The sequence below is a fragment of the Molothrus aeneus genome, chromosome 14 (assembly GCF_037042795.1).
Source record: "Molothrus aeneus isolate 106 chromosome 14, BPBGC_Maene_1.0, whole genome shotgun sequence".
Classification (NCBI taxonomy): Eukaryota; Metazoa; Chordata; class Aves; order Passeriformes; family Icteridae; genus Molothrus; species Molothrus aeneus.
Genome location: NC_089659.1, coordinates 19,008,980 through 19,032,273, shown reverse-complemented (window position 1 = coordinate 19,032,273; position 23,294 = coordinate 19,008,980). Strand labels below are relative to the sequence as shown.

Here is a 23,294-nt window from a genome sequence, read left to right as displayed (position 1 = left end):
ACACAGAAAATTTAATAAAGGCTGAGCAGAGCTGATGTGCTGTTATAGGACACTGGGAGTGAAACCCTGTCCCTGACTGGGATCAAGGGCAAATGCCCAACAACCTGGCCTAAGACTTTCCTCCCCTTCCAGAAGGGACCCTTGGCCACCAAGCTGTGGTTCAGGCTCCCATACAATGTCCCTAATTTTGGTTTTCACTGTGTGCTTCCCTGGGGACACTGATCTTTATTCTGTTTCAGTATCAAGGTCAGGATTCTTAACAAGGGTTTTGATTTGAAATCATCGACCTGGTCCTAGATGCCTTTACAAACCAGGCAGCTGACTCTGGTGTCTGATGGCTGGCACAGATATCCAGAGCTGGTATCTCCTTCAGGCACTTACAATAAAGCTCTTACTCAAAATGTACATTTAAATATGGCTCAGCCTATGTTTAGTTTGGGATGCACATCTGAAGAGACTTTTCTAGTTGACACTCACTTTGCTTTGCTAAGTGATTTCACAAGAGCCTTTGTTAAATGAATAAAAAGCACTCTTGAAAGTAAGTATTGCAAGAGGGGCCGGATCTTTGCTCAGCAGCTGAAGGCAGAAATGGGTCCCCTCCCAGGTGAGCTGAGCTGGGGCTCAGAAATCCCCAGGTCACCCTTGCAGGGCACTGGCCCCAAGCTCTCCTATGTCTGCAGTTGAGAGCAACTCACTCCCAGCCCATTCAACAGGGGTGTCCAGCTAGAAACTACTAAATCACACCCAAGTGGAAGGTACATGGATCCTCACAAAACACAACCACAGCTCTCTCACCATCTCCCCTGTTTTCACCTTCAGTGATGCCCCATCCCTAGGAGTGTCCAAGGCCAGGCAGGATGGGGCCCTGGGCAACCTGATCTAGGAATGGCATCCCTGCCCTGGCAGGGGGCTGGGACTGGGTGATTTTAGGGAGCCTTCCAACCCAAACCTTCCTGTGACTCCTTCAATGGCCAGGGGTGGGCGTTACCTGACTGCATGTGAGCCCAGCCCACGTCCCTTCAGCTGTGCCCTGCTGCAGCCCTGGCACAGAAAAACCCCAGGCGTGACCAGAGCTGACCCTGCTCCCACTGCACAGCACCTGGGGACACAGCCAGGGGAGCAGCCCTGCCGTTCTGACACGAAAACAAACAGTTCTTCTCAGGACAAGATAGAGGCTGTTTGGTGATCAGTTCAGGCTGGACAAGGCTTATGCTCTTCTCTAGGAGACACCACATTCCCACCCAGGGAAGGCACAGCTTGACTCTCTCCCTGCTGCAGATCTAGGCAGGATTTTTAGAATAACTTTTGGACATGTGAAAGAGCAAGGCAAGACTCTAGAAAGCCTTCCTTGAGACACGAGTGGTATGTGCTATTGCTAAAGGTTCATCTGGTGCCTAAGGGTAAGAACAGTCTTCCTAAAAACACAGTGTGATACATCACCTCCGTTCCTTACCTGATGATTTTTCTCTTTTATATTTTTTAAAACTATTAGAAGAATTTCTGGGAAAAGGCTGATAAAGATCAGGAGAATTATTGCCAGCCATGTGGAAACAGAAGTCAGCATATGAGCAAATACAAAATACATTCTTTGCTGCTTCAAGAAAGGCCTGAAAAAGAAAGGACACAAATAAATTCTGGTTAACATGGGTTTTCCAAGAAGATCAGAACCAAAGGAGACTTCAGGTAAAGCTATTAGCAGTTCTGCCTCCCTTTCAGACAGATGGATACAGCACAGAAACACACTGTCCACCCTTCTCCTAATGCATCTCCTGCCTCCAGCTGCACTGTTTCTGAAGAGTGCCATGATCCATTTTGCATCTTCCACGGCTGTTTCTTTTCAGGGTGGGAAGGGGTTTGAATTTAGCCACCATCACTGATAAATTATTCACCTCATCAAAACCCAGGACATTTTATTTCAGTGTTAGGCTTGGCTATAGCTTCTGGTTTGGTTTTGACAGGGGAAATCCAGAGTCTCCCAATCACAACAGGTTATTTGCCCCTTCCTCCTTTCCTTGATGAGGGAGAGCAACCAAGAGCTGCTTGTGAAAAACACCTCATCAGTAACTCATGACAAGGATCCCAAAGCTGTTTTTGCTTACTGTTAGATCAAAAATATTGAGCTATGCAAGTTAAACAGTAGGAAGAGTTTTCAGTAGAAAATTCACATTTAGGATAGAGATGTGGCCAGATTGCAGATCTGGATCTGTTGGTCAGCAAGAGTTAACTGAAGAGCTAAAGCTTGTGACCCCCACACAAAATACTGAAATCTGTTTCACATCCTTATTAGCAGGTTGCTGGATCAGGGATCCAGCCAATATCCCATGGCAAAGCAAAGGTGTAAAACAGAGGTGCTGTGAATGTCAACTGAACATTGACTGCAGCACAGGAAATACAAAACTGTCATGTTTGTAATGTACTAATGTCACCTGCTTTTGCAACACATGAAACCTACAATCCTGGGTGCACTCACATCAATGAGAATTTCTCCTACTCAGATCCATCATTTCAACACCAGGACCTGGCTTTCTCCTGCTTATTTTTCCCTCTGTCCCAGAGGACCAGGTCCCCTTTCCCTGCATCTGCCTCACCTGTTCCTTCTGTTTCACTGAGGTTCTTTCCACCTCAAGTTCTTTCTGTCTCTCTCCTCCACGTGCACAAACAGACCCTAAAAGGTTTCCTCTAGAACCTCCCAACAAAGACAAGAGCCTCAAGCAGCAGAAAAGCAAACACCTCGTGCCCAAGCCGAGCACCTGGATGATGCCCAGGGTGTTCTCTCTTCGAGGCTCTTCCCTCCGCTGGGCTGAGGCCTCCTCCCACAGCTCTCATGGTGCAGCAGCCTCCTCCAGCCCTGCCTTTGGGGCTGTGGGGGAGGCAGCCCTGTCCCAGCCAGCAGGGGAAGGAGCAGCCCTTGGCACCTGCCAGCCTCAGGATGCCCTGAGGAGGGGGTGCTGCACTGCCAAAGCCAGCACCGGGCACTGCCCTAACAAAGGGGAAAGGGAACGGTACTTGCCAAATGACTCCTCCCCAAAAGAATGAGAAAAACACATAGAAAGCAAGGGAGCCCCAAATCACAAAGTGGTTCATCCACGTCCAGAATCGGGTATCTAACGCTAGCTGTGGGAACAGAGAGACAAAAACAGGCTTTAGATGCACAGTGCATTGCATTGTATTTATGTGACATTTCAGACTGGTTTCACATTAAGGCTGAAGGTTCTCCAAACAGCTACCTCTGTGCATATGGGCACCAGGAAAAACATTTTCAATGTCCACAGTCTGGCACAACGTTAGCAGGGAAACAGTGGCGTTCTAATTGTAACTGACACTTTTAAATGGAATAAATTTGATGCAAGGCCTGATCCTACAGGAAAGAAACATCTAAAGGTTACAGGGACTGTAATTGCCTCTTGTCACCACCTACTGTCCTGAACCAAACACAAAAGACCTTTTGTAAGGTCTTATGCAAACAGTTTGTTCTGGAAAGCTCCATGAAACAAAATAGATTTGCTATTGTTATTTGACACATGTGCTTTTGTGATCACTTTGGCACTCAGCCTTGTCTGAAACAAGGTGGACAAACCCAAATTCTCTATTGCTCCTCTCCTCTTGCTGCAACTAAACATCAAGAGGTGAAAGTGTGAGGAAAAGTCAACCATAACCAACTGCAGTCCTCAAAAGAGGGGAAAAATAGAAAAATAATTTAAACAAAACAAACACTGTAAGAGCACAGACTACACGAAGGAAAGCATAAGCAGGTTCTGCCTCTATGGGAGAAGATTTAAGTGTGGTGGGAAATACTCAGACACTTGAGCACATTCAGCCCAGGGTTTCACAGTGCACACCAGCCTTGGAAAGGCCTGCAAGGAGCGCCCGAGAAGGAAGGGAGGTGCTGACCTTGAGAGTGACGGTGAACACCAGCACGGTGAAGACAATCGTCCCAAAGGTCCAGTTCCCAAACACCTGCAAAACACACGGCACTGCCACAGCGTCCTGGCCTCCTGGGGAGGCACAGCACGGGGACAGGGACAGGCAGGGAGCAGGGGAGGGCAGGGACAGAGCCACAGAGCCACGGGACAGGGACACGGGCGCTCGGCAGCTCCCGGCACGCGCCTCGCACGCCACCCTGAGCCATGCAGTGCCACAGACAGACAGGTGACAGAGCTGGGATGTGACAGGGACAGCCTCCTACTAACAGCAATGTCAATGAGGACACGAGTCACTGCACCACCTGCAGCTCAGGGTTTCTTGGCCATTTACTCAGTTTCTGCTTTCTCGCCACACCCATCATCATCATCATCATCTCTGCAGTCCCCTTGCAGAAGGCACCAGTGGGTACTGGTGCTGTCCCAGCTGGTTTGTTTGTGGGTACTGGGGACTATGCACACAAAGGAAAGCAGATACTGTCTATAAATCCAGTGATGGCAATGAATGGGAGAGATGCTTACCAAAGGCTGTCAAGTTCTGAATGCATACATTAAAACAGAAAGTGAAATGTAAAAGTTTCCAAAAAATGCAAAAAAATTAAAGTCAATAGGAGTGAAAAACGAGTCAATCAAACATACATGGATATTATGAACAATTGCTGGTAGCAGTTCTTACAGGCATAAGTGTTTACAGAACAGGACATAACCACAGATCTTATTGTAGTGCCACATAGATTTGACCTCTGAAGGCATTTGCAGAACACATCAGTGCTTCATGTTTCATTCCAATCCAGCCAGAATGGCTACAGATACAGAAGAGCACTGATCTGACAATACAGGGGCTTGGCTGCATATAGCTGGGGCCATAAGTGCTGGCAGTGATGCAGTGTATGGATGTACATACAGAAATTTCATCAGCTTCTCTCCAAGTGTTAGCCGCTAAAAAGAGTTTTGGTGTTTTCAGGGGTCACTTGTGATGGTGTAAAGAAGTTTCCCATCAGCCAAGATCTAATAACACACTGCACATTCCCTTGGGGAAAGGGTCCTGAAACCACTCAGGCCATCTGAGCAGCTGCCCTGCACTAATGATTTGCTCTGTACTCAGTTAACCAGCAAAATAAGAAAAAATGAGAAAAAAAAGAAAAATAAAAAAACCCTCCATCTTTTTTCCTCCTCTTTCTGTGCAAGTTAACCCCAGCAGCTCCCACAGCAATGCAAGTGCTCATCCCCACAGCAGAGGCACAAGCAAGCAGGCAGCAGGGACAACAACACCCTGCTGCCACCAGCAGCTGAGGACTTGTGCTGGCTCCAAAAGAGAGCAAAAGGCCAGCCCAGCCCTCCCTGGGGCAAAGAGGCTGAAACCAGAGCCCCAGGCACGCAGAGCACACAAGGAGCCCTGCACCACGGCTGCCCTAGGGAGCACCATCTCAGCAAGGGGGGCTAACTCAGCTGCTCACAACCAGCCCAGCACGTGCTCAATTCCAGGCTGTCCCTGGTGGAAGGACAGACAGACACTGCCCTGCCCTGGGCCAGTGCCTGGGATCACACACAGGAGGGGAGAGCACTGTGCAGAGTGTTGAACAGAGCTGTGTGTGAGCCCAGTCCTTTTACCTAGTGAGTGAACCAGCTCTGCCCCGTTTCCATGGCGATCTGGAAATGTTTTATTTCAAGCATTTGCTGCAGGATCACACCATAAGCAAGGCTCCACTGTTGGACAAGACTGGAGACATAGTGCACAGCTCAAGCAGATATTCCCTGCCAGCACATCAGAGGCAGCACACAACACAAACACTCCTCTTCCTCTCTCTGGGGCCATTACCTTTCCGTTGTCTTCCAAGGACGAGTTTTGGAAAAGAAAATAAACCCCAAAGAAAAACACGAGTCCTTCAAAGGCGCCCAGAAAGGTCCAGTAGAGGAAGGGCCTCCACTGCAGCATGGCATTGTCTGACACCTTCCTGCCAAGAGATGGAGTAACAGCACCATCAGCACAGGCCGTGCTGCACAGCTCCTCACAGCAGGGCTGGGGGCTTGGAGCCAGCCCTTGCAGAGGAGCCAAGGGGGGAAACCACAGAAATACCTGTCAGGACATAAAGAACACTTCTAATATCAGCTGCTGATCATGGGAAATCACAAGAGGTTCAGCATATGAATTGTTTTGTCTTTCTCCTCTAGTAAAACTTGGATGAAAAAAGCACAAAGTGAACAGAGGCAATGCTGTCCTGAACCTCTCCTACAGCCCCTGTGCTGCCCATGGTAACTGACATTTTCTGCTAAATTTTAAAAGCAGGGTAAGGCTAAAGAGCAGCTGTATGGGATGCATGAAATCCGTGGTCTGTTTCCCTCTTTTTGTTGAAAGCACAAAGTCCTTTTCTGAGAAAAGCTCTGCAAGTCCTGTTCCCTGAGGTGGTGTTTTTCTGCACAGGCTGAAAATAACCTCCTGAGTTGTATGGTGGGTGTTTTTATCACAGGGGTTGTAGCAGGAGGCTCTTGGCTGAATACAGGATGAGATCTGGCATGGAGGCAGCAGCAGCAAATGGATGGGCCATGATCAAAGCTCTGCAGGGACCACACACAGGGCCTGGGGAGTGGAGGGTGGCTGTCAGGGCAGGAGAGAGTTAAAAACAGCTCCCTGCATCATTATTTTTTCATATTACTTTCTGTAAAGTCCCCACCTTTTCTGCATTATTCTCCTTAAATCCTAAAGCAATACATCCACTTTCAGCAAGATGCACTTTGCACACCTGTGTGGTGCTGGGCTCGTGTAACTGCAGTTTCTGAAATGAGATCCTATTGAAACCCACACAGGATGATGCTGTGACCACATTCTAACATGTCACAACTTGGGTCTGAGAGACCAGCAAGGATAAACCAGACTGGAAGCGTGGGGTACTGCAAGCACAGAAAATAGAAGCAGCTTCCTCCCTGCTCTGTTTTGCATTCCCATTTCTGTCCTGCAGTGCTCGTGGTAAACAGCTTTTTCCAGAGTCAGGATCTGCACTGCAGCAGCTCAGCACTTCCTGCAGCAGCAGCGCAGCGGGCGCTCTGCACGCAGCAGCACATGCACACTCTGAATATCCCAACCAGGCTGTTCCCCTCCACACACACCCCAGAGCCCACCAGGGGAAGGCACAGGGGCTGCTGCTCCTGCTCTCTGTCGCACAATATTCAATTACCAAGCTATTTAAATATCCAGACCGTGGCATTTTGCCACGGAGTGAGGGAATATAGAGCTCTAATCAATCATGGTTCTGAGTGTTTGCTTCAGAATCACCCAAGCCCCTTCCCAGCCTTACAGCTCCTGCTGCATTCACTGCTGTTTCTATACCTAAGGCAATGTTCACACAGTATTTCAGGCACCTGGTAACTCCCTTTCCCTTTGCTGTCTGCAGAGATCACTCTTGGCTCGAGCACAGCTGTGCCACACACAGCTCCTCCACTGCTGAGGAGCATCACACCACAGTGGCAGGGCTGGCATGGGCCACTGCCCAGAGCAGCCCTGACCTGGCTTCTTCCCCAGGGCTGAGCTGACTGCCAGGCCAGGGAATTGGCAACAGGGAGGCCTGGAGAGGGGCTTCCTCCAGAAAACATCTTCCTTAGTCTTTGCTGAAGGGTGCCCCAAGCACGTGTGTGGGCAGGGCTGGCAGGAAGATGGAAAGCATCTCTGTTTCTGGGCAAGTTTGGAGCATCTCCCTGCTGCAACCAAGGAGAGAAAACAACAGGCAAAGCAGAGGGAGACGGTCTAAGCTGTCCTTTTCCTGGGCAACGTGGCAGGACACAGTGTGTGGATTGATGGACAGAGATCCCTGGGTTCTGACAAGGGGACCTGGCCTGTGGAGGGGAAGCCTGGGGGACCACATCCATTGAGACAAGCTGAGAAACCACCTGCCTGAGCTGGGCTTCAGAAACATTCATCTTCCTGAAAATGAATGGATCTGTTTTCCTCCTGAAGGCTGCACCTCCCCTCCCTGCATTACACACCCCATCACGTGCTTGGCTCAAAGGTAACGTGAATGAATGGCCTGGCCACACTCACAGCTCCATTTTTCTTCTGGATGAATCCCACCTACAGTTTACCCTTCACAGAGATACAGCAGTGCAGTTTGCTAGACCAGATACTGTCAGAGAGCATAAGCAAGCAGCAATAGGCAGTAAACACAAGGCTGCTCAGCCTGAATGCAGGAACAGCAGAGCCAGAGGGACAGAAATGGCTTTTTCTGCCCTTATGGTGATCCCCATCCCAGGACAGGGACACCTGCTTACACTCCTACACCCAGACAACTCAAACCCCAGGTACAGAGGTGAGCAGAGGCTTGCCCAGCCCAGCAGTACTCACATGTAGAGCTGAGGGTCCGAGGTCAGGGTGTCAATGCTGATGTGCTGCTCCAGGAGGCTGTAAGCCAGGATAGGCAGTGATGTGAAGCAGATGTTGTACATGGTCAGATAAGCAGCATCGTACAGTGGCTTGGAGGAGGAACAAAGGGTTACATGAGACAGACAGAAAAAGGCCTCTCCACAAAGAAATGAAACCATAAATTACCAGCTTCTGCATACCCTCTGTCACACAGATCCCCTCCTTTGTCACCCAGCACAGCCTCATTGGATGGAGCTGTGCTCTGTGCAGTGCAAGGGGGCACAAGGCACCTGCAGTGCCCAGGAACCTGCCCCACTGGCAGAAGTTTTCTAACTGGCTGGTCTCATCTCCAGCTTATCCCCAGAAAAACAGGACTGAACAGCCCCTATCACAGCTTTCCTCTTGCTGCTCCTGTGCTGCCATTTCTATTAATACATCTGATGCCTCCTGTGGCTCTCTAAAGACTAGACTGGTTTAGAGGAACTATAGCTCCTTTTTTTAAAAAAGGCGAGTGTTTCTGCCAAAACAAGCAGAGAATTCTCTCTCACCATTCACTCTTCCTGTTACTTTTGAGCCCCAATAGACACAAAAGCCCCTTAAGTTGACACGAAAGCCAAAGCTCTTGTCTCCAAGCACATGAACCCACTCACACATGGATCTGCCCCTCTGATGTTTACTTGGATTAAACAAAGCTCTGCTAACACCCATTGTGTGTCTTCTTTTAAAAGACAAAAAGAACGAACCATTCTTCCTTCTGAGTGACATTTTTAATGCACTGAAATGCAGCAGAGGAGACAACATCAGGAAACTGCTCAAAACTCGTTCTTGTAAGAAAAGCAGAAGTAGCAAAATCAGGCACTGACAAACCAGCCAAACCCATCTCTCACTACTTCAGGAAGGTGTCCACCTGTGCTTACAGCTGGTGGATGGGAAAGTTATGGCCTCAAAATATTATGTTCCAGATATGGTGCTGAGCAACAAGGCCAGCTCCCACTGTCCTCTAGAGCAAGGTGGTGAAGGGACAGGATGCCAAAAGCCAAGTCTCTGCTAGGAGGCCTCATCCTGCCACTTGCTTTTTATCTTGCCTTTATAGACAAATTAGTGGAAGTTACCTGCTGTGAGAATCCACAAAAGAACTGGTATAAAAACTGTGGTAAAATGAAGCAAAGGTTCTGGGAAAACAAAACACAAATGGTCAGCAGGGAAGCACTTGACTTCTCAGTCTACACCCAAGTAGATTTTCCTGTTATCAGACGTTAGTGTCTGACATTACAACATCAGACAAGGTAGGGCACTTGTTCAATCAAGCACAAAACCCATCTGTGAGCAGTTAGTACCTGCAGGAGACACCAGAATGCTCACAATTCCCCTGGAAGCACTGTTTTCAATGGACAGGCACATGGCAGACACAGCCTGTCCCAGGGAGGGAAAACAGAGCTACAGAATATCCCACACATTTTTTTCCTGTTTATTATTTTATTCTACTGCCAAAGAAATGCACAGGATAAACAAAGAAGTCAGCTGTACACTGCCCCTTACCTTATAGAAGAAATACTGTACAAGGTGTGCTATTCTCACATAATATAAATGCCCATGTGCTAGTAGCAGTTTTCTTAAATGTTTAAACTTTGGCACAGCATAGTCACTGTTTCTGGAGGCCTGGCGTCCTTCTTTGCCTTTTATCCCTGCAGACAGAAGCATGGCAAGGGTTAATCCCAAAGGGCTGGGATCTGGATGCTGCCCCCTGGGTTTGCTCACATCACTCAGCGCCTCAAAGGGACAAAGGCTGTTCTTCCCTCCTGAGAGCCCCAGGAGACCAAACACGAATACTTTGTGTGGTTTTGGCTCCACAACACTCAGACCTGCCTCTGGAGGCTTTAAGCTATATTTAGGCTGCTCTGTGATTTCCTGTAAGAGCTGGTGAAGGGTGTCTAGGCAAACCTGATGGAAGAGAAGGAATTGGCTCCCCTGGGCTGGCCTGCATCTCACACAGCTCAGTTATTCCCCTGCAGCTGCTCAGCCTCCTGAGACATCCCCAGAGCTGTTCTGCTCCCAAAAGCCACATCCAGATGGACTGCATTGGATTCCCTGCATTAGAGGGCACCACAGCATTTCCAACAGCCCAAATGAAGAATGTGCCCTTTCTCTCCCACTGACCCTTCCTCAGTGGCATTACAGGAGGCTCCCATATTTCAGACACCACCTGCAGACAGAGGAGTCTCCAGCTGCTGCCAGTCACAGGGACAGGGCAGGCACAGCACACCTGGGCCCCAGCCCCACAAAGCCCTGTGGGTGCTGTGCTGAGCTGCTGCCACCAGCTGGCACTGGAGCCTGGCCCTGCCACTGCCCTGCCACCAACCACCATCTGTTTGCTGCTGGTGCCCCTTTTCCCTGAGCCCCAAGCAACCCTTCCCACCACTGCTCTGGTCACAGAGTTTTGGAACACCATCTGCAGTGTGTCCCTGACACAGAGAATGGTGCTAGCACAGGTGAGCAGTAGGTGATGATCTCACCTCTCTCTTCCACAGCGGGGATGGTAAAACATTGGCACAGGCTGCCCAGAGAGGCTGTGGGTGTCCCGTTCCTGGGAACACTCAAGGTCAGGCTGTACACAGCTCTGAGGAACTGGAGGGAGCTGAAGGTCTCCCTGCTCACTGCAGGGGTTGGACCCTTTAAAGGCCCCTTCCAACCCACACTGCTCCATGATTCTGTGATCCCAAGCATTAATCTGGAGTTAAACTCTGCCTCCAAGGAAAGCAAGAGCAGACTTCTCACATTTTTCAGTGGGACTGGTTTAGCCATGTGCAATCAGAAACACCAACTGCACCTCAGAAGTGAGCCCCAGCCAGAGCAGACAGGTCTGGGCTGTGAGATGGGTGCTCCAGGGACTCTTACCTATTCCAACATGTGCTTCCAGAATCATGCTGACATCATTTGCACCATCCCCTATCGACAGGGTTATCGGGCTTCCTTTTGTGTTCTTCACCATTCGCACAATCTAAGAGATTTTAAAAAAAGGACAGCAGCAGAACCCAAAATTGTTAAAAAGCCTCCAGAGACCTTCCCACTGCTCCAAGGACAAGCAATCGGGCTTTTACAGCAGCAATATAACACCTGGAGAGCTCAGGTTAATAAAAGCCCTCTTTACTTGCTGTGCAGTCACGACCAGAGCAAAAGCCCAACCCAGCTGTGCAGGGCTGAAGGACAAGATTTAAAAACAAACCCCAGCAGCAACATCCTGCTCTTCCCTTCTGCCAGACCCTGCTCTCCCAAGGGTGGGCTCTCTCACGCATCCCAGGGAGCAGAAACACATCACTTATCAGGCTGGGACATCATGCTGCAGTGAGGAAGTCACCAACTCCACTTGACAAATTTGGAAAGGAAAAAAAAAAAAAGGAGCAAACTGGGAGGTTTTGTTTATTTCTAATTGGCCCGGGTTAATGGGTTCCTGCCAGCACATTAAACAAAGGGTTTGCATTCAGATTTGACAGAATGGTGTGCTTTCATCATGCCCTGAAGCTCAGACGAGGCTTACACACAGCCTGGAGAAGTCCTGCTTGGTTAGGATGCTCAGGTGAAGTCCCAGCTGGAGAATTCAGCCTGTGTCACAGTGAGAGGTGAATAAATACCTGTGCTTTCTGCAGAGGAGCCATCCGGCAGCAGAGCACTGCAGTGCACTTCAAGCAGATCTGCAGGAATATGCTTTTGTAATTGCTGGAGCCACAGTCCTGAGAGGGGTTGAGTATCAGCGACAGCGTGGAGCCATCTATGATCAGTCCATACTCCTGACTCAACGTCCAGCTTCTGGGCACAACAAGGAACACGTTTGAAACTGCAACACACTAACTCAACCTAGCTGCTGGTATCATCTTAGTGAAAAAAAAAACAACCTGGCTTTGGGTTAATCTTCCCACCCAGTTTTTGGGCTTAGCAATTTTAAAAGGCTTAGGCTTAGCACGTGCCCTCACTAAAGGAACAGTGCAATGAAGTTCAAAGCCAACTAATAGCAGAGATGATGAGCAAAGCAAAGGAACCACTCACAGTGTCTAAAGCACCCAGTCCCCAGGGCCCCAGCACGGTCCTACCTCTGCATCTGAAATGGGCACAGCTGGGTCCTCTGGCTCACTCACCTCTTCAGGCCACCCCTGGCTTTGGGCAGGTCCTGGATCAGCTTTTTGTGGTACTCCAGCAGCAGCTCATGGAGCCGATCCTCCTTCCTGTCGCTCTCGCCCACCGTCCTGGCCGTCAGCTCCAGCAGCTCCGTGCTGGTCTGGAACAGCCTGCAGGCGTAGCAGGTGGACTTGGCCGTCTCCATCTTGTCTCCTGTCAGCACCCAGACCTTCATGCCAGCTGCGTGCAGGGCTTCGATGGTCTCTGCCAGCTGCTCCTGCAGCCTGGGAACAGAAGCACAGCATCACTCCGCCTTGTCACACAGCCCTGAGCCTGGCTCTGCACCCAAAAACACCAGCTCAAGAGAAGGGAATCGACTTTTCCCCTGCTGGGGAGACCACTGCCACAGGAATAAGGATTACAAGTCAGCAATACCAAATTTTTATTTGCAGACAAAAAGAGAAATCGCTGCTTTATACTCTTGACTCTTAGGCCTCACAGTAAGAGTTTAATTTACACTTGCAGTTACTATGACTGAATGTGGAATTGAATTTGTTTTGATGTGCAAATAAATGCTGTGTGCTTAATTCACTCTCCAGAAGTGCAAGTATTTCTGTAGTTTCATTAATAAATCCCAATTCCTACTACACCAGCCAATTTAAGCAACTAGGGCACTGTGAAATGGGTTGTGCCATGGTGTAATTAATTGTCCTGGACACTGCCAGCATGTCCCCGGCTGCTCAGCTCCACCACAGCGAGTCCAGGCCACAGGGCCACGTCACAGAGGAACCACAGGCACCACAGTGCTGGTGCTGCAGTCACCTCCTTACCTGTCCTCTACAGCAGTAGCCCCAATCAGGTGCATGTCTGCCTCTGTGTCATCAAAAACCTTGGCCATCTTCTCCTCCCTGTCCTGCAGAGCCATCTTGGCCTCATTGAGCTGCCTGTCAATTTTGTCATACTCCTTTTCAGTCAGCTCCTTGAAGGCCACGCAGAGTGTTCGGTAGCCATCCTGGCAGGGGGAGGGAAAGAAAACAAAGTGGGCAAATGCCCTGAACCCAGATTTTTTACAGCTCCTCACTTTGTGGTTGGTGCTTTTGTCTGCCATCAGTGCTTCTGGCAGTACTCTCCCTGAGGGCAAGGATAATTTGTTGGCTTGTGTCAAAAGAGCAATTTTCTGTGTTTGTACAGAGTAATAGTGGTTCTGCTTCTTATGTGCAGAAAGAAACCAAGAGAAGAAGCAGGGCTGGGAGTGTGCAGCCAGCAGGGAGAGCAGCACTGGGTGCCACCACACTGGGACCAGGCTGCTGATGTTACTTCTATTTTTAACTTGCCTGGGAGATGCTTGGACAACTGTGATGGAGACCATATAAGTATATCAAATAAAGGTGGAAGCCAACCAAACAGAAAAGGAAAGCCTGACATCAAAACAATGTGAAGTGACATTCACATTTTCAACACTTCACTCCAAAGCAAGGTCAGATCCCTATGTTTGGATTAAGGCCTTCCTGACCCCAGGAGCCAGCCAAATTCCACCCGTGTGCTCACCATGGCATTGCGGTCCACATGGACTTTTGTTTGCTGGATTTCTTCTTGCTGCACCCTCGGAAAAATAGAGGAGTCTGCCCCTTTGCAGAAGAGAAGCAACTTTCCTAAAAGCAAATTATAAATAATTTATAGCACTCACAAGCTGCAGAAGGAGTTAACAATGCCAACAGCAAGCAAGTGATGCAGAGGGAGGAAATCTGGGAGGACTAAAGAGGGAACTGCCAGAAACTCGACTGCCTACCAAAAATGGCCTTGGACCAGCCTGTGAAACTCTTCTGGCTGAGTCTCTGCGTGTCCCTGCCTGCCTCTGAGCAAGTTTTCTGCAACAGGCTGGACAATGTATCCTTAAGCAATAAGGATCCTTAAGCTATCCTGTAAGCCTTAGCAAGCTTTCCAGGGAGGGTAAGAGCAGCATCCCAAACCTTGCAGGACTGACACTTGAGAAGGATGGTGACCTCTGAATTGTTGTCTGTTATTCCCATGAAACCCCATCCCACCCAGGGGACATTCTCACATGTCTTCCCTGTGCTTGTTCCAGCCTGCAACAAGGCAGGCAGGCAGGGAGCTCTCCTTGGGTCACTGTTCTCATCCCCTCATCTGCTGCTGGTCCCAAACAGCTACCATGAAGGAAAATGAACTCCGCAGCAGCCAGTCCCAGGACAGAATTTAGTTGGCCCAGCCTAGAACACCTAAGAGCTCAGGCTGTGCGGGTGGCAGGAAGGAGGAGGATGTGCTCCACAGCTGTGCACACAGGGTCAGAGCCCACGGGAGCTCTCTGCCTCTACCTGTGCTGCTTCTCACAATGACACTCATGCGGCGCCGGACAGGGTCGAAGTTCAACACGTGCAGCAGTTGGTACCTTTAGAGAAAGGGGAAAAGGCTTTGACTCAGTGAAGGAAAAATAGAAAAATAACTACTTGAGACAGAAAATCACTAACAATGAGCTGCAGAAATCAATACACCCTACAAGTGGCATCAGCCACCTGGGAATGAGTTTTACAGCTACTGCACAAGAAAACGGAGGGAAAAACCCAAACTGCAGTAGTGCTGTGGTGCTCTGAGCATGGGACTGAGGGTGTGGGTACCCACCAGGGCACCGAGCCCCCAGGCTGGGCAGGGGCTCAGCAGGGAATGGGGCACCACATGCCACAAGCAGCTACACTGAGTCTTACAGTTAAATAAGAAGTTTCTTCATGAGCGGAGAAGTGAAACTTGCTTGTGAAGGCAAGTTTTCAGGGAGTGCTGGGACTGGGTGAGTGACTCACAGATGTCCACCAAGCTGTGAGCACAGGGTAAAATCTAACTATTTTCAGAGGGGAAGAAAAGGTTACAGGGAATAGAGCCAGGTCACAAGTTTAGGCTCAGTGTCCTGCTGTGAGCCCCAGCCACGGCCCATAAGGTCAGCAGCCACCTCATGAATCCCAGGAGCCACCTGCACAAGCTGGTGCAGATGAAGGATTCATAGAAAGGACTGCAGGCTCCTGAGGGACCTGAATTTAGACATCAGAAAACCACACGTGGATTTTTACAAGTGGCTCTTTTAGCCCATGCCTTGATGTGCTGTGCTTTGTAAATGGGACAGGAGTCTTGGGGCAGGTCAGCACGGCCTGGCTGCCCCCAAGGAGCAGCTTTGGTCAGCCTGGCAAGGTCAAGCTCCATCAGCTGGCTGGGAGTGGTGCAGAAGAGCAGCCCTGTTCCTCAGCAGCCCCAGCAGCACTTACATCTCAGTTTCATTCTTTTGGTTTCGTATTTTCATGAAATTGTTTTCAAGTCCTAGAAAAGTGAAACCATACCTGTCAATAAACAAAAGGACAGAAGAGCATTGAAAACACCCATTGGCACATATCATACACAACAATGTTCTCGTTCCACCCCCTGCACTGCAGAGGAGAGCCCGAGCTAAGGAGCAGGGCTGGATGTTTGTTTGCTCCATGCAGAGCCTGCTAGGATGTCCTGGCACTGCTCCCATCCCCTGGAGAGCCTGGGCACTGGAGCACACAGACACACAGAGCCTCTGGACATGGTCCACTGCCTCTCTGGCAGCTTTACAAGCCACGAGCAAGTGCACACAGCTGCAACAGCCTCCAGCTAAACCTAGGGGCTGGCAAGAGCACACAATCACTGAATGGTTTGGGCTGGAGACCACCTAGTGCCAAACCCCTGCCAGGGGCAGGGACACCTTTCTCTAGACCAGGCTGCTCCAAGCCCCACCCAGCCTGCCCTCGAGCATCTCAGGCAGGACTGAAATGTGGGGTTGACAGAAGTAATCACCCTACACTGCATGGCATGGAAAAAGCTTCACTGCAATGTGCACATGGTAACTGGTCTCTGTTTCTAGGGATTAAAGCACAAGGCCAGGTGGGCTCCAGCGAAGAAACCTCTGCCACAGCTGGGCACTGCAGCAGCCTGGGACTGCTCTCAGTGCATGCAAACCATGGGCTCCCAGGGAGCTGCTCAGGGAAGATCCTTTACAGAGCATCCCTTTAACACAGAGCTCATTTAAACCCCCTGCAGCTCAGGGTCAGCAATGCTATCACAACATGCTTCCCAGAGAGACTGTGGAAAGGGATCTGTCACCTCCAGATCACCCTCACCTCTCTCCTTCCCACCAGAGAGAGCGAATTAAAGAGCCAACATCTTCACATTCTTACTTTTCTGCGCCTTTCACCAGAGCGATTTCATCTGGGGAGGAGGAGATGTAGGTGTATTTGCGTTCTGGGTGTGCCACCAGCCCATCCACCTGGTCTGCCTCCTTGATCTGAACCGTGTGGCACAGGCACAGGGCTCTCAGGAACAGCTCCTCACGGCTCTGGGCAGGACAGAGGGAGGGAGGGCTCAATTAGCAGCTGAACACCCAGCCAGGAGCTGCCACAAACCCCCACAGCCATCAGCACACACATCTCTTACCTTCTCAGCCTTGCCATAGTACTTGAGGGGTCCATCAGGCTGGGAGAAGCCATCCACCTCTGCCATGCAGTCCTTGTACTTGTGCCCGTCGATGCAGCACTCGATGAACTCCATGCTGTTCTCAGTCAGGGTGCCTGTCTTGTCTGTGAACACGTACTCCACCTGCAACACCAGGCAGCTGCCTCAGGGCTGGCAAGGAGCCCCCAGGAACACAGCCTGGGGCATCTCAGGGCACCTGTGCCACTGTGCAGGGCCCCTGGCTATCCCAACCCGACTGCAAACACACACAGGTGCCCCACTGCATCCCTCTGTAGCTCTGCTACTCTGCTCCTTTGTTTTTCAGCCTGTTGCACAGGTGGCAGGAGGAAGCTTCTGAAGACTTAAAATCTGTCTCCAGGCCCTTCACTTTCTCCTCATTCACTTTCTTGGGTCCTTTGCTACAGCCCTAGTGTTTGCAGAACTGCTGCTGCAGGTCTGCTGCCTCCTTTGGGGATTTTCATCTTGGAGCTGTATTTCAATTAGCTAATTGCTACTCCAAGTGTATTTTTATTCTTGTTTTTAAGGCAAAATCCAAAGCAGGAGGCACTCAGGTGCCCTGCACTCATCTCTCCTGCTGCAGAGCAGAAAGGGAAGCCTGAGCAGTCCGGGTGCCCCAGCTGCACGTGCTCTGCACGCCCAGGGAGATGACTGGGCAGACATTTTCACTAATCCTCAAAGAGACAGAGGGCTTTTAATTTTTAATTGAAGCAGCGAAAGCAAAGCACCCTGACACGCAGAGCGCTGCGCCTGATCTTCCCCAAAATGGAAACAATTGGCGTGACCCAGTTCCTGCTCTTTCATGCACTATTTATAACCTTATCTGGCTGGCAGAGCCAGTGGAATCACATCAAATGGAAAGTGCCACCACAGCCCTGGGGGAAGCTCTGGCCCCAGGGGACCGCCAGGGGTTGCCACAGCAAGGGCTCCTCACAGGGAAGGCACCCTGAGCCACATCCCCATCCCGACAGATGCAAACGCAGCACGCTCTGACCTGCCCCAGCTCCTCATTCAGGTCCGAGGTGTTCACCAACGCTCCCTCCTGGATTTCTTCATCGTACATCTCCTTGTCCCAGGAGATGAAGAAGGAGCCCAAGAACTTCTGCATCTCCACTGTAACGTACATGGAGACAGGGATAATGAAATTGAAGAGGACCATGAACGACAGGAAGTCCGTGAACATCCGCAGGACCTGCACAGGAAAGAGGAGAAGATGCAGCCTGTGGCTGTCAGGGCACAGGGGCAGTTTGCAGCAACACCTCAGGGGTTCTAGACAGCTTCTCAGAAAAGGTTAAATAGGGAAAAATAACATGAAGATGAATACAGCTGAGATGCAGGGCTAAATCCCATTTCCTTTGGCACAGAAAACCCCACTGTCTTCTGCAGATCTACCAGGAACAGGACCAAAACCATGTTTCATAGCATATTCCTCTCAAGAACACACTGCTACAGGCTCATCCTGACCCAAGGTAACCAGAGAAAAGGAGCAGGTGGCTTGAGAGCAGTCAGGCTGTGGCAGGGGTACAAGTGTGCAGTGACATCCCTGTACATAACCCATCAACTCAATAACCCATCCAGTGAAGATCTCTGCACACTCACTCTCTCAGGCTTGACTGCCCACGTCTGGGCAAGTTTAACAAACTGGTTGACATGGCCTCAATTTAAGTTTACCTACTCAAAGCTGAAAGATACCTCGAGTTCAGATAAGGACCCAGGTTACATCAGCTGCATTTCTGTATTATACAGTATTTATGTATGCTCTGCCCCTGTGCACAAGCACGAGAGAGGCACAAAAGAAGCACAAACAGCAGGAGAGACCAAAGGAAACAACAGCACTTAGTGTGAGCAAACAGGACTCCCAGGGCTGGCAGCAGGCACGATCAGATTAAACTAAACAGCCAGAGCAAGTAAAGCTGGAGGAGGTGCTGAAATACAAATCCACTTACCTTGAACGTGTCTCTCTCTTTTTTAGTCTTTTCGTTGTACCAAGGCTCATCATTAAATGGATTACTCTGCCAGACATATTTCAGAGTGGTGCACACAGTGGCCTTGCCCAATAAGATGCATAAATACACTATCAAGAAAGCGTTGATGGATCTGAAAAACAGGTTTCTTTTTTAAATTCTTGCAGCTATTTTTATAGAGAAAAACATGTAAATAGGCAAGAACAAGACTTCCTTACTTTTAAGAAGGGAATTACAGAACAAGTGCTTTTGACACAGCTGATATTCAGGGTCAGGTTCATATATTTAAACATTTCTTAATTTTGTTTTTAAATAAAAAAGCTACTAAATGATGCTGCTTCTTGCAAGATATGCTTTATCAAATACCCAGATTTTTCTATGCAATCAGAGAGCATCTGAAACAAAAGGCAGCAGATTAGGGGATTACTTCTGCACAAGCCATCCATTTAAAACCAACCCAAACCCAACAGGTTGTACCGATTCTTTCCTGAACATAAATACTCACTTCTCTACTGCAGAGCGTTTCTGAGATTTCCCTTGGTAGTTGAGAGCCATTTTTGTTTCCATGCCAGTATAGACTGCAACTCCTGCAGGAACCAGAGCAGGGCTCGTAAGGGACCGAGCCTGGAGGGAGGCAGCCGGCACTGGGCCAGCAGGGGCACCGGTGCTTACACCAAAGCCCAGGCCCAGCTGGAGCAGGAGGCATCACCCAGGGACTGCTCAGCTCCAGAAACCTCTGAGGCTGCCCAGGAATGCCACTGCTGCATCCCAGAGCACCAGCAGGAGCCCATGGATCACACAGAGCCAGCAGAAGCAGCAGCTTCCACATTCCACCAGCCACGTCTGAGACTGTGCTCCCAGAGAGGACCTGGGCACAGCTCCCTGCCCTGCGTGTCCCAGGCAAAAGGAAAAGCTTGCTCTGGTGAATTAACACACCTGGGCAGCCCTGCAGATGGAACCAGTGCCTCCCAATTTCACCTGGCCACTCTGCAACCAGCTTGCATGAAAGCTGCAGCTGTACAGCCTGGGTAGGCAGGCTGCAGAGATGTTCCCTCCAGATTCAGTAGTGAACAAATACATTTGTCATTACTTATCAGAACTATTTAAATAAACAAACAAAAATAACTTCACCATAAATCTTCTTGGTATTTTTGAGGGTAGCACCTTTCAACAACAGGTTTTCAGGACCCAAAGACCTAAACATAAAAGAAATTATAACATTACATCACTCAAAGAACATCCAAGCTACTTGATAAATTAGAATTAGAAATAGAATAGAAAGATAAAGTTTCCTTACGTCTGATTACATGATTTGTTAAACTGCGGCCTTGCCTGAGTTTGTCTCTTTATGTAATTACGTTTCCATTTCATCTTACAAATACAGTCCCTGATGCAAGATTCCACTCTTATTGGGGGATTTTCAGTAAGGCTTTTGAGGAATAACTGCAAAATGTTCAGATCCAGTACGTTCCAGTACTTATACAAAAATGCAACGTTAAAATCATCAGAAGCCTGTCCATTCCAGCCCAGTCAGCCAATGCTGGCAGCCCCATTTGTGTTTTTATTTCTCTTTGAAACCCCCAGTTTTCTGCTCCCAGGGTATGAACAGCCCCACCAGAGCACAAAACCCACCCAACATGTTCTGGTGAGAGTCAGCAGTTTTGGATGGTTTATGGACATCACCTATGTTATGGACATGGATGGTTTATGTTCATTTTTTCCACTGAACACTCTGATTGATGTTTGAGTTTTTGCTTACCTTCTAATGACAGTATTTTGCCATTGCCTGATAAATTTGTGCCCCATCAGCAGGGCAGGACATTACCAGGTGGTCCTGCACTGCTTCCCCAAAAGGGGCTCAAACAAACCACAGGATGGCAGAAGGGAGGCCTCCTTTTAGAATGAAATCTTTGGAATGGTTAAAGAAAAAAAAAAATCCCAAATGATGGCAGGACAAGCTCAGATCTTGTAAATTCTCTGTAGATGCCCAACCCCTCTGAGGAGGGCCAACAGGCAGCTGCAGGACCAACCTGGCTACAGGCTCTTGGTTACTTCCATAGATGATAATTCTTCCAACAAATCTGTGATAAAAATATGAGAAACTTGTATTACAAGCACATTATAGACACTACAAAGGAAATGGAAGCAAATCCAGAAACAAGAGAATTTGAGAGTTTAATGTTTCAGAGGGGTGGCTGTGCTCAGGACAGGGAGAAGCCACACAAGTCCCCATGCTCAGGGTGCTTACCCAGCCCAGCACATCCCCATTACAGACTGCAACACAGCCCAGAAAACCTCCCTAAGGGCTCTAGCCACACAGGCCACTTACTCCTGCAAGTCATTCAGCCCAATGCACCTTACTGGGGAGGGAAATGGCCTAAAAATGGTACAGGGACCATTCCTGCTGCTGAGCTGACAAAAACAAACCAGCTCATTGTGCCACGCAAACAGGGGAGCTGCACAGGGGAGGCTCTTCTGCAAAGACACTGAGCTTTGAAGACTTTGCCATGCTCATGCAGAGGAGGCCCAGCAGCTTATCAGTGCCTTGAGCCACCTTTTGGTCTCTGCCACACAGAAGATGCACTGTGCTTTGCTGAGCTGCAGATCCTCGAGTGATGGTGCTGAGGGGCCTGCAGGGCATGAGCCCAGGCAGGGGAGGGGGCAGGAGGGCCAGACTCACTTGTAGAGGTCGGGCTGGGGCTGCTCACACTCGATGGTGGCCGTGAGGGTGTCGATGGCTTCATCAGTGCAGAGCACGGTGGTGTCCCGCACGGCGTAGTGAGTCTGCCACAGGAGACAGGCAGGGTCACCACAGGCCCCAGCAGCAATCCCACCCCCAAGTTTTACACCCTGTCACTCAAATACCACTGTGCACAAGCCTGTCAGCACCAGCAGCTCCCCAGAGCCCTCAGCACGCTCCCACAAAGCAGCTGAAGCATCTCAGAGAAAGAGCAAAGTCACTAATGCTAAGGGAAACCACAGCAGCAAGCAGCTGCTGGCTGTCTCAGCAAGGCATCCACCAAAAGCAGAGCATCCTTGGCTTTTCCCGGGGGACCTGCCCTGGCTGGGGCGGAGGGGAGGCTGCAGGTGGGGCTGTGAAGGAGGGGCTGACCACCTGCCCTGGCTCCTGACGGTAACCACACGGCAGCTCCAGCAGCAGGGAGCAGGCAGAGCACTGGCAGACTCCCAGCTATTTTTAGCAGCTGCTGCTGCAAAGGTTCATCTCTCATAATTAACTGAAAAGCCCACAAAGGATCTGCTCGCTGCCTTTCAGGCTCTATTTATAGGAGCTGCTCAGAGCTCCAAGTCACGGCGGGCTCACGGCAGGCTGCCTCAATCCATCTTCATAAACAAATTCATTAAAGCGCTTCCTCCGCTCCTGACGTGTGCATCCCCTCCCTGTGCATCCCCGGAGTTACACACACTGCAGCCATGGCACGAGCCATCCCCTCCTCCGTGGGCTCTGCTGACCTGCCTGCCTCTTCAGCACACATGGACACATCACAGCTTTTGTCCAAACTGCTCCTGCAGTGCCCAAAGCCAGCCCTTGTGGGGGGGTTTGCAATGCTCCCATCAGCAGAGACACTGTGCAATTACTGAGTGATACTTGAAAGCCACCTCCAAATCAATTCCAGGATCTTTATATCCTTTAGTGCATTTAGAAAAACACATGTTCTGTTAGCTAACGTATGGCCAAAGATTTGTGCTTCAAAGACAGAGCCCTGAAAAAATCTCTTTTACATTTCTACTCCAGTTTCCCTCAGTCAGACACCTTTCCCATACCCCAACCTGACATGCTCCAAATACCAGAAAAATCCCCACCAGGAAGGCAGCAGATACCCCTGCAGATGAGGTTTGGTGATTACCCAAATGTGCTTCCCTCACTCCCCTTTCACAGCAGACCCTGGTTCCTAATGTTAGATCTATTTCCCCAAACAGAGCTGGCTTTTCTATTCCCTCTCCCCCTTCAAACTCATCTTCACCTCCTCATGAAACAGGAGACAGCTCCCAGTCACCTACAGGAATCCACAAACCAAGAAAAAAACATCACAGTGCTTGATATAGAAACTCAGCATCACATCTCCAGGCTCACAAGTTGGTAAGAGCCAAGACTCTGCAAAAGTAGCGTGAACTCACGCATATAATACACCTGACAAACAAGCAATAGCCTTTTAACAGGGTTAGCTATTTTTAGCCTCAAGCCACTTCAAAGCTCCAACTCCTCCTCACTGGTGGAACCAGCACTGTGCCACCAGCTCCCACTCGGGTGATCCAGCACCAGCTAACAGCCACCCATGGAGAGGAGCCACAAACCCCAGAACAGCACATCAGATCCACAGTGGCATTCCCACTGACTTCAGAGTGTGCTGGAATGAATCATGTCATGTTAAGGTATCTTCCAGTCCTACTGCTGGCTGCAGCTGCTAGTATCTGTATATTTATCATATACTTATTATA

The 23,294-nt window shown here is 49.7% G+C and overlaps 1 protein-coding gene across 6 annotated transcripts in view; it reads right to left on the bottom strand.

Annotated features, from left to right (window-relative positions):
• ATP11C (ATPase phospholipid transporting 11C) overlaps nucleotides 1–23,294 on the bottom strand; it is a 55,677-nt gene that overhangs the window by 5,623 nt on the left and 26,760 nt on the right. For 3 of the 6 annotated variants that reach the window (XM_066559831.1, XM_066559834.1, XM_066559833.1), the window contains exons 7-28: nucleotides 21,517–21,620; nucleotides 20,867–20,917; nucleotides 19,968–20,032; nucleotides 19,342–19,423; nucleotides 18,819–18,969; nucleotides 17,867–18,064; nucleotides 16,837–16,998; nucleotides 16,581–16,738; nucleotides 15,651–15,722; nucleotides 14,715–14,788; nucleotides 13,930–14,033; nucleotides 13,212–13,393; nucleotides 12,402–12,665; nucleotides 11,901–12,075; nucleotides 11,167–11,269; nucleotides 9,811–9,956; nucleotides 9,384–9,443; nucleotides 8,254–8,381; nucleotides 5,740–5,875; nucleotides 3,892–3,957; nucleotides 3,011–3,114; nucleotides 1,454–1,607 (exon numbers count right to left, since the gene is read on the bottom strand). In XM_066559831.1, the coding sequence (XP_066415928.1) occupies nucleotides 1,454–1,607; nucleotides 3,011–3,114; nucleotides 3,892–3,957; nucleotides 5,740–5,875; nucleotides 8,254–8,381; nucleotides 9,384–9,443; nucleotides 9,811–9,956; nucleotides 11,167–11,269; nucleotides 11,901–12,075; nucleotides 12,402–12,665; nucleotides 13,212–13,393; nucleotides 13,930–14,033; nucleotides 14,715–14,788; nucleotides 15,651–15,722; nucleotides 16,581–16,738; nucleotides 16,837–16,998; nucleotides 17,867–18,064; nucleotides 18,819–18,969; nucleotides 19,342–19,423; nucleotides 19,968–20,032; nucleotides 20,867–20,917; nucleotides 21,517–21,620 (2,739 nt within the window). Of the gene's footprint in view, nucleotides 1–1,453; nucleotides 1,608–3,010; nucleotides 3,115–3,891; nucleotides 3,958–5,739; nucleotides 5,876–8,253; nucleotides 8,382–9,383; nucleotides 9,444–9,810; nucleotides 9,957–11,166; nucleotides 11,270–11,900; nucleotides 12,076–12,401; nucleotides 12,666–13,211; nucleotides 13,394–13,929; nucleotides 14,034–14,714; nucleotides 14,789–15,650; nucleotides 15,723–16,580; nucleotides 16,739–16,836; nucleotides 16,999–17,866; nucleotides 18,065–18,818; nucleotides 18,985–19,341; nucleotides 19,424–19,967; nucleotides 20,033–20,866; nucleotides 20,918–21,516; nucleotides 21,621–23,294 lie in introns of all 6 variants that reach the window. The other 3 variants (XM_066559828.1, XM_066559832.1, XM_066559829.1) reach the window with 2 other exon arrangements.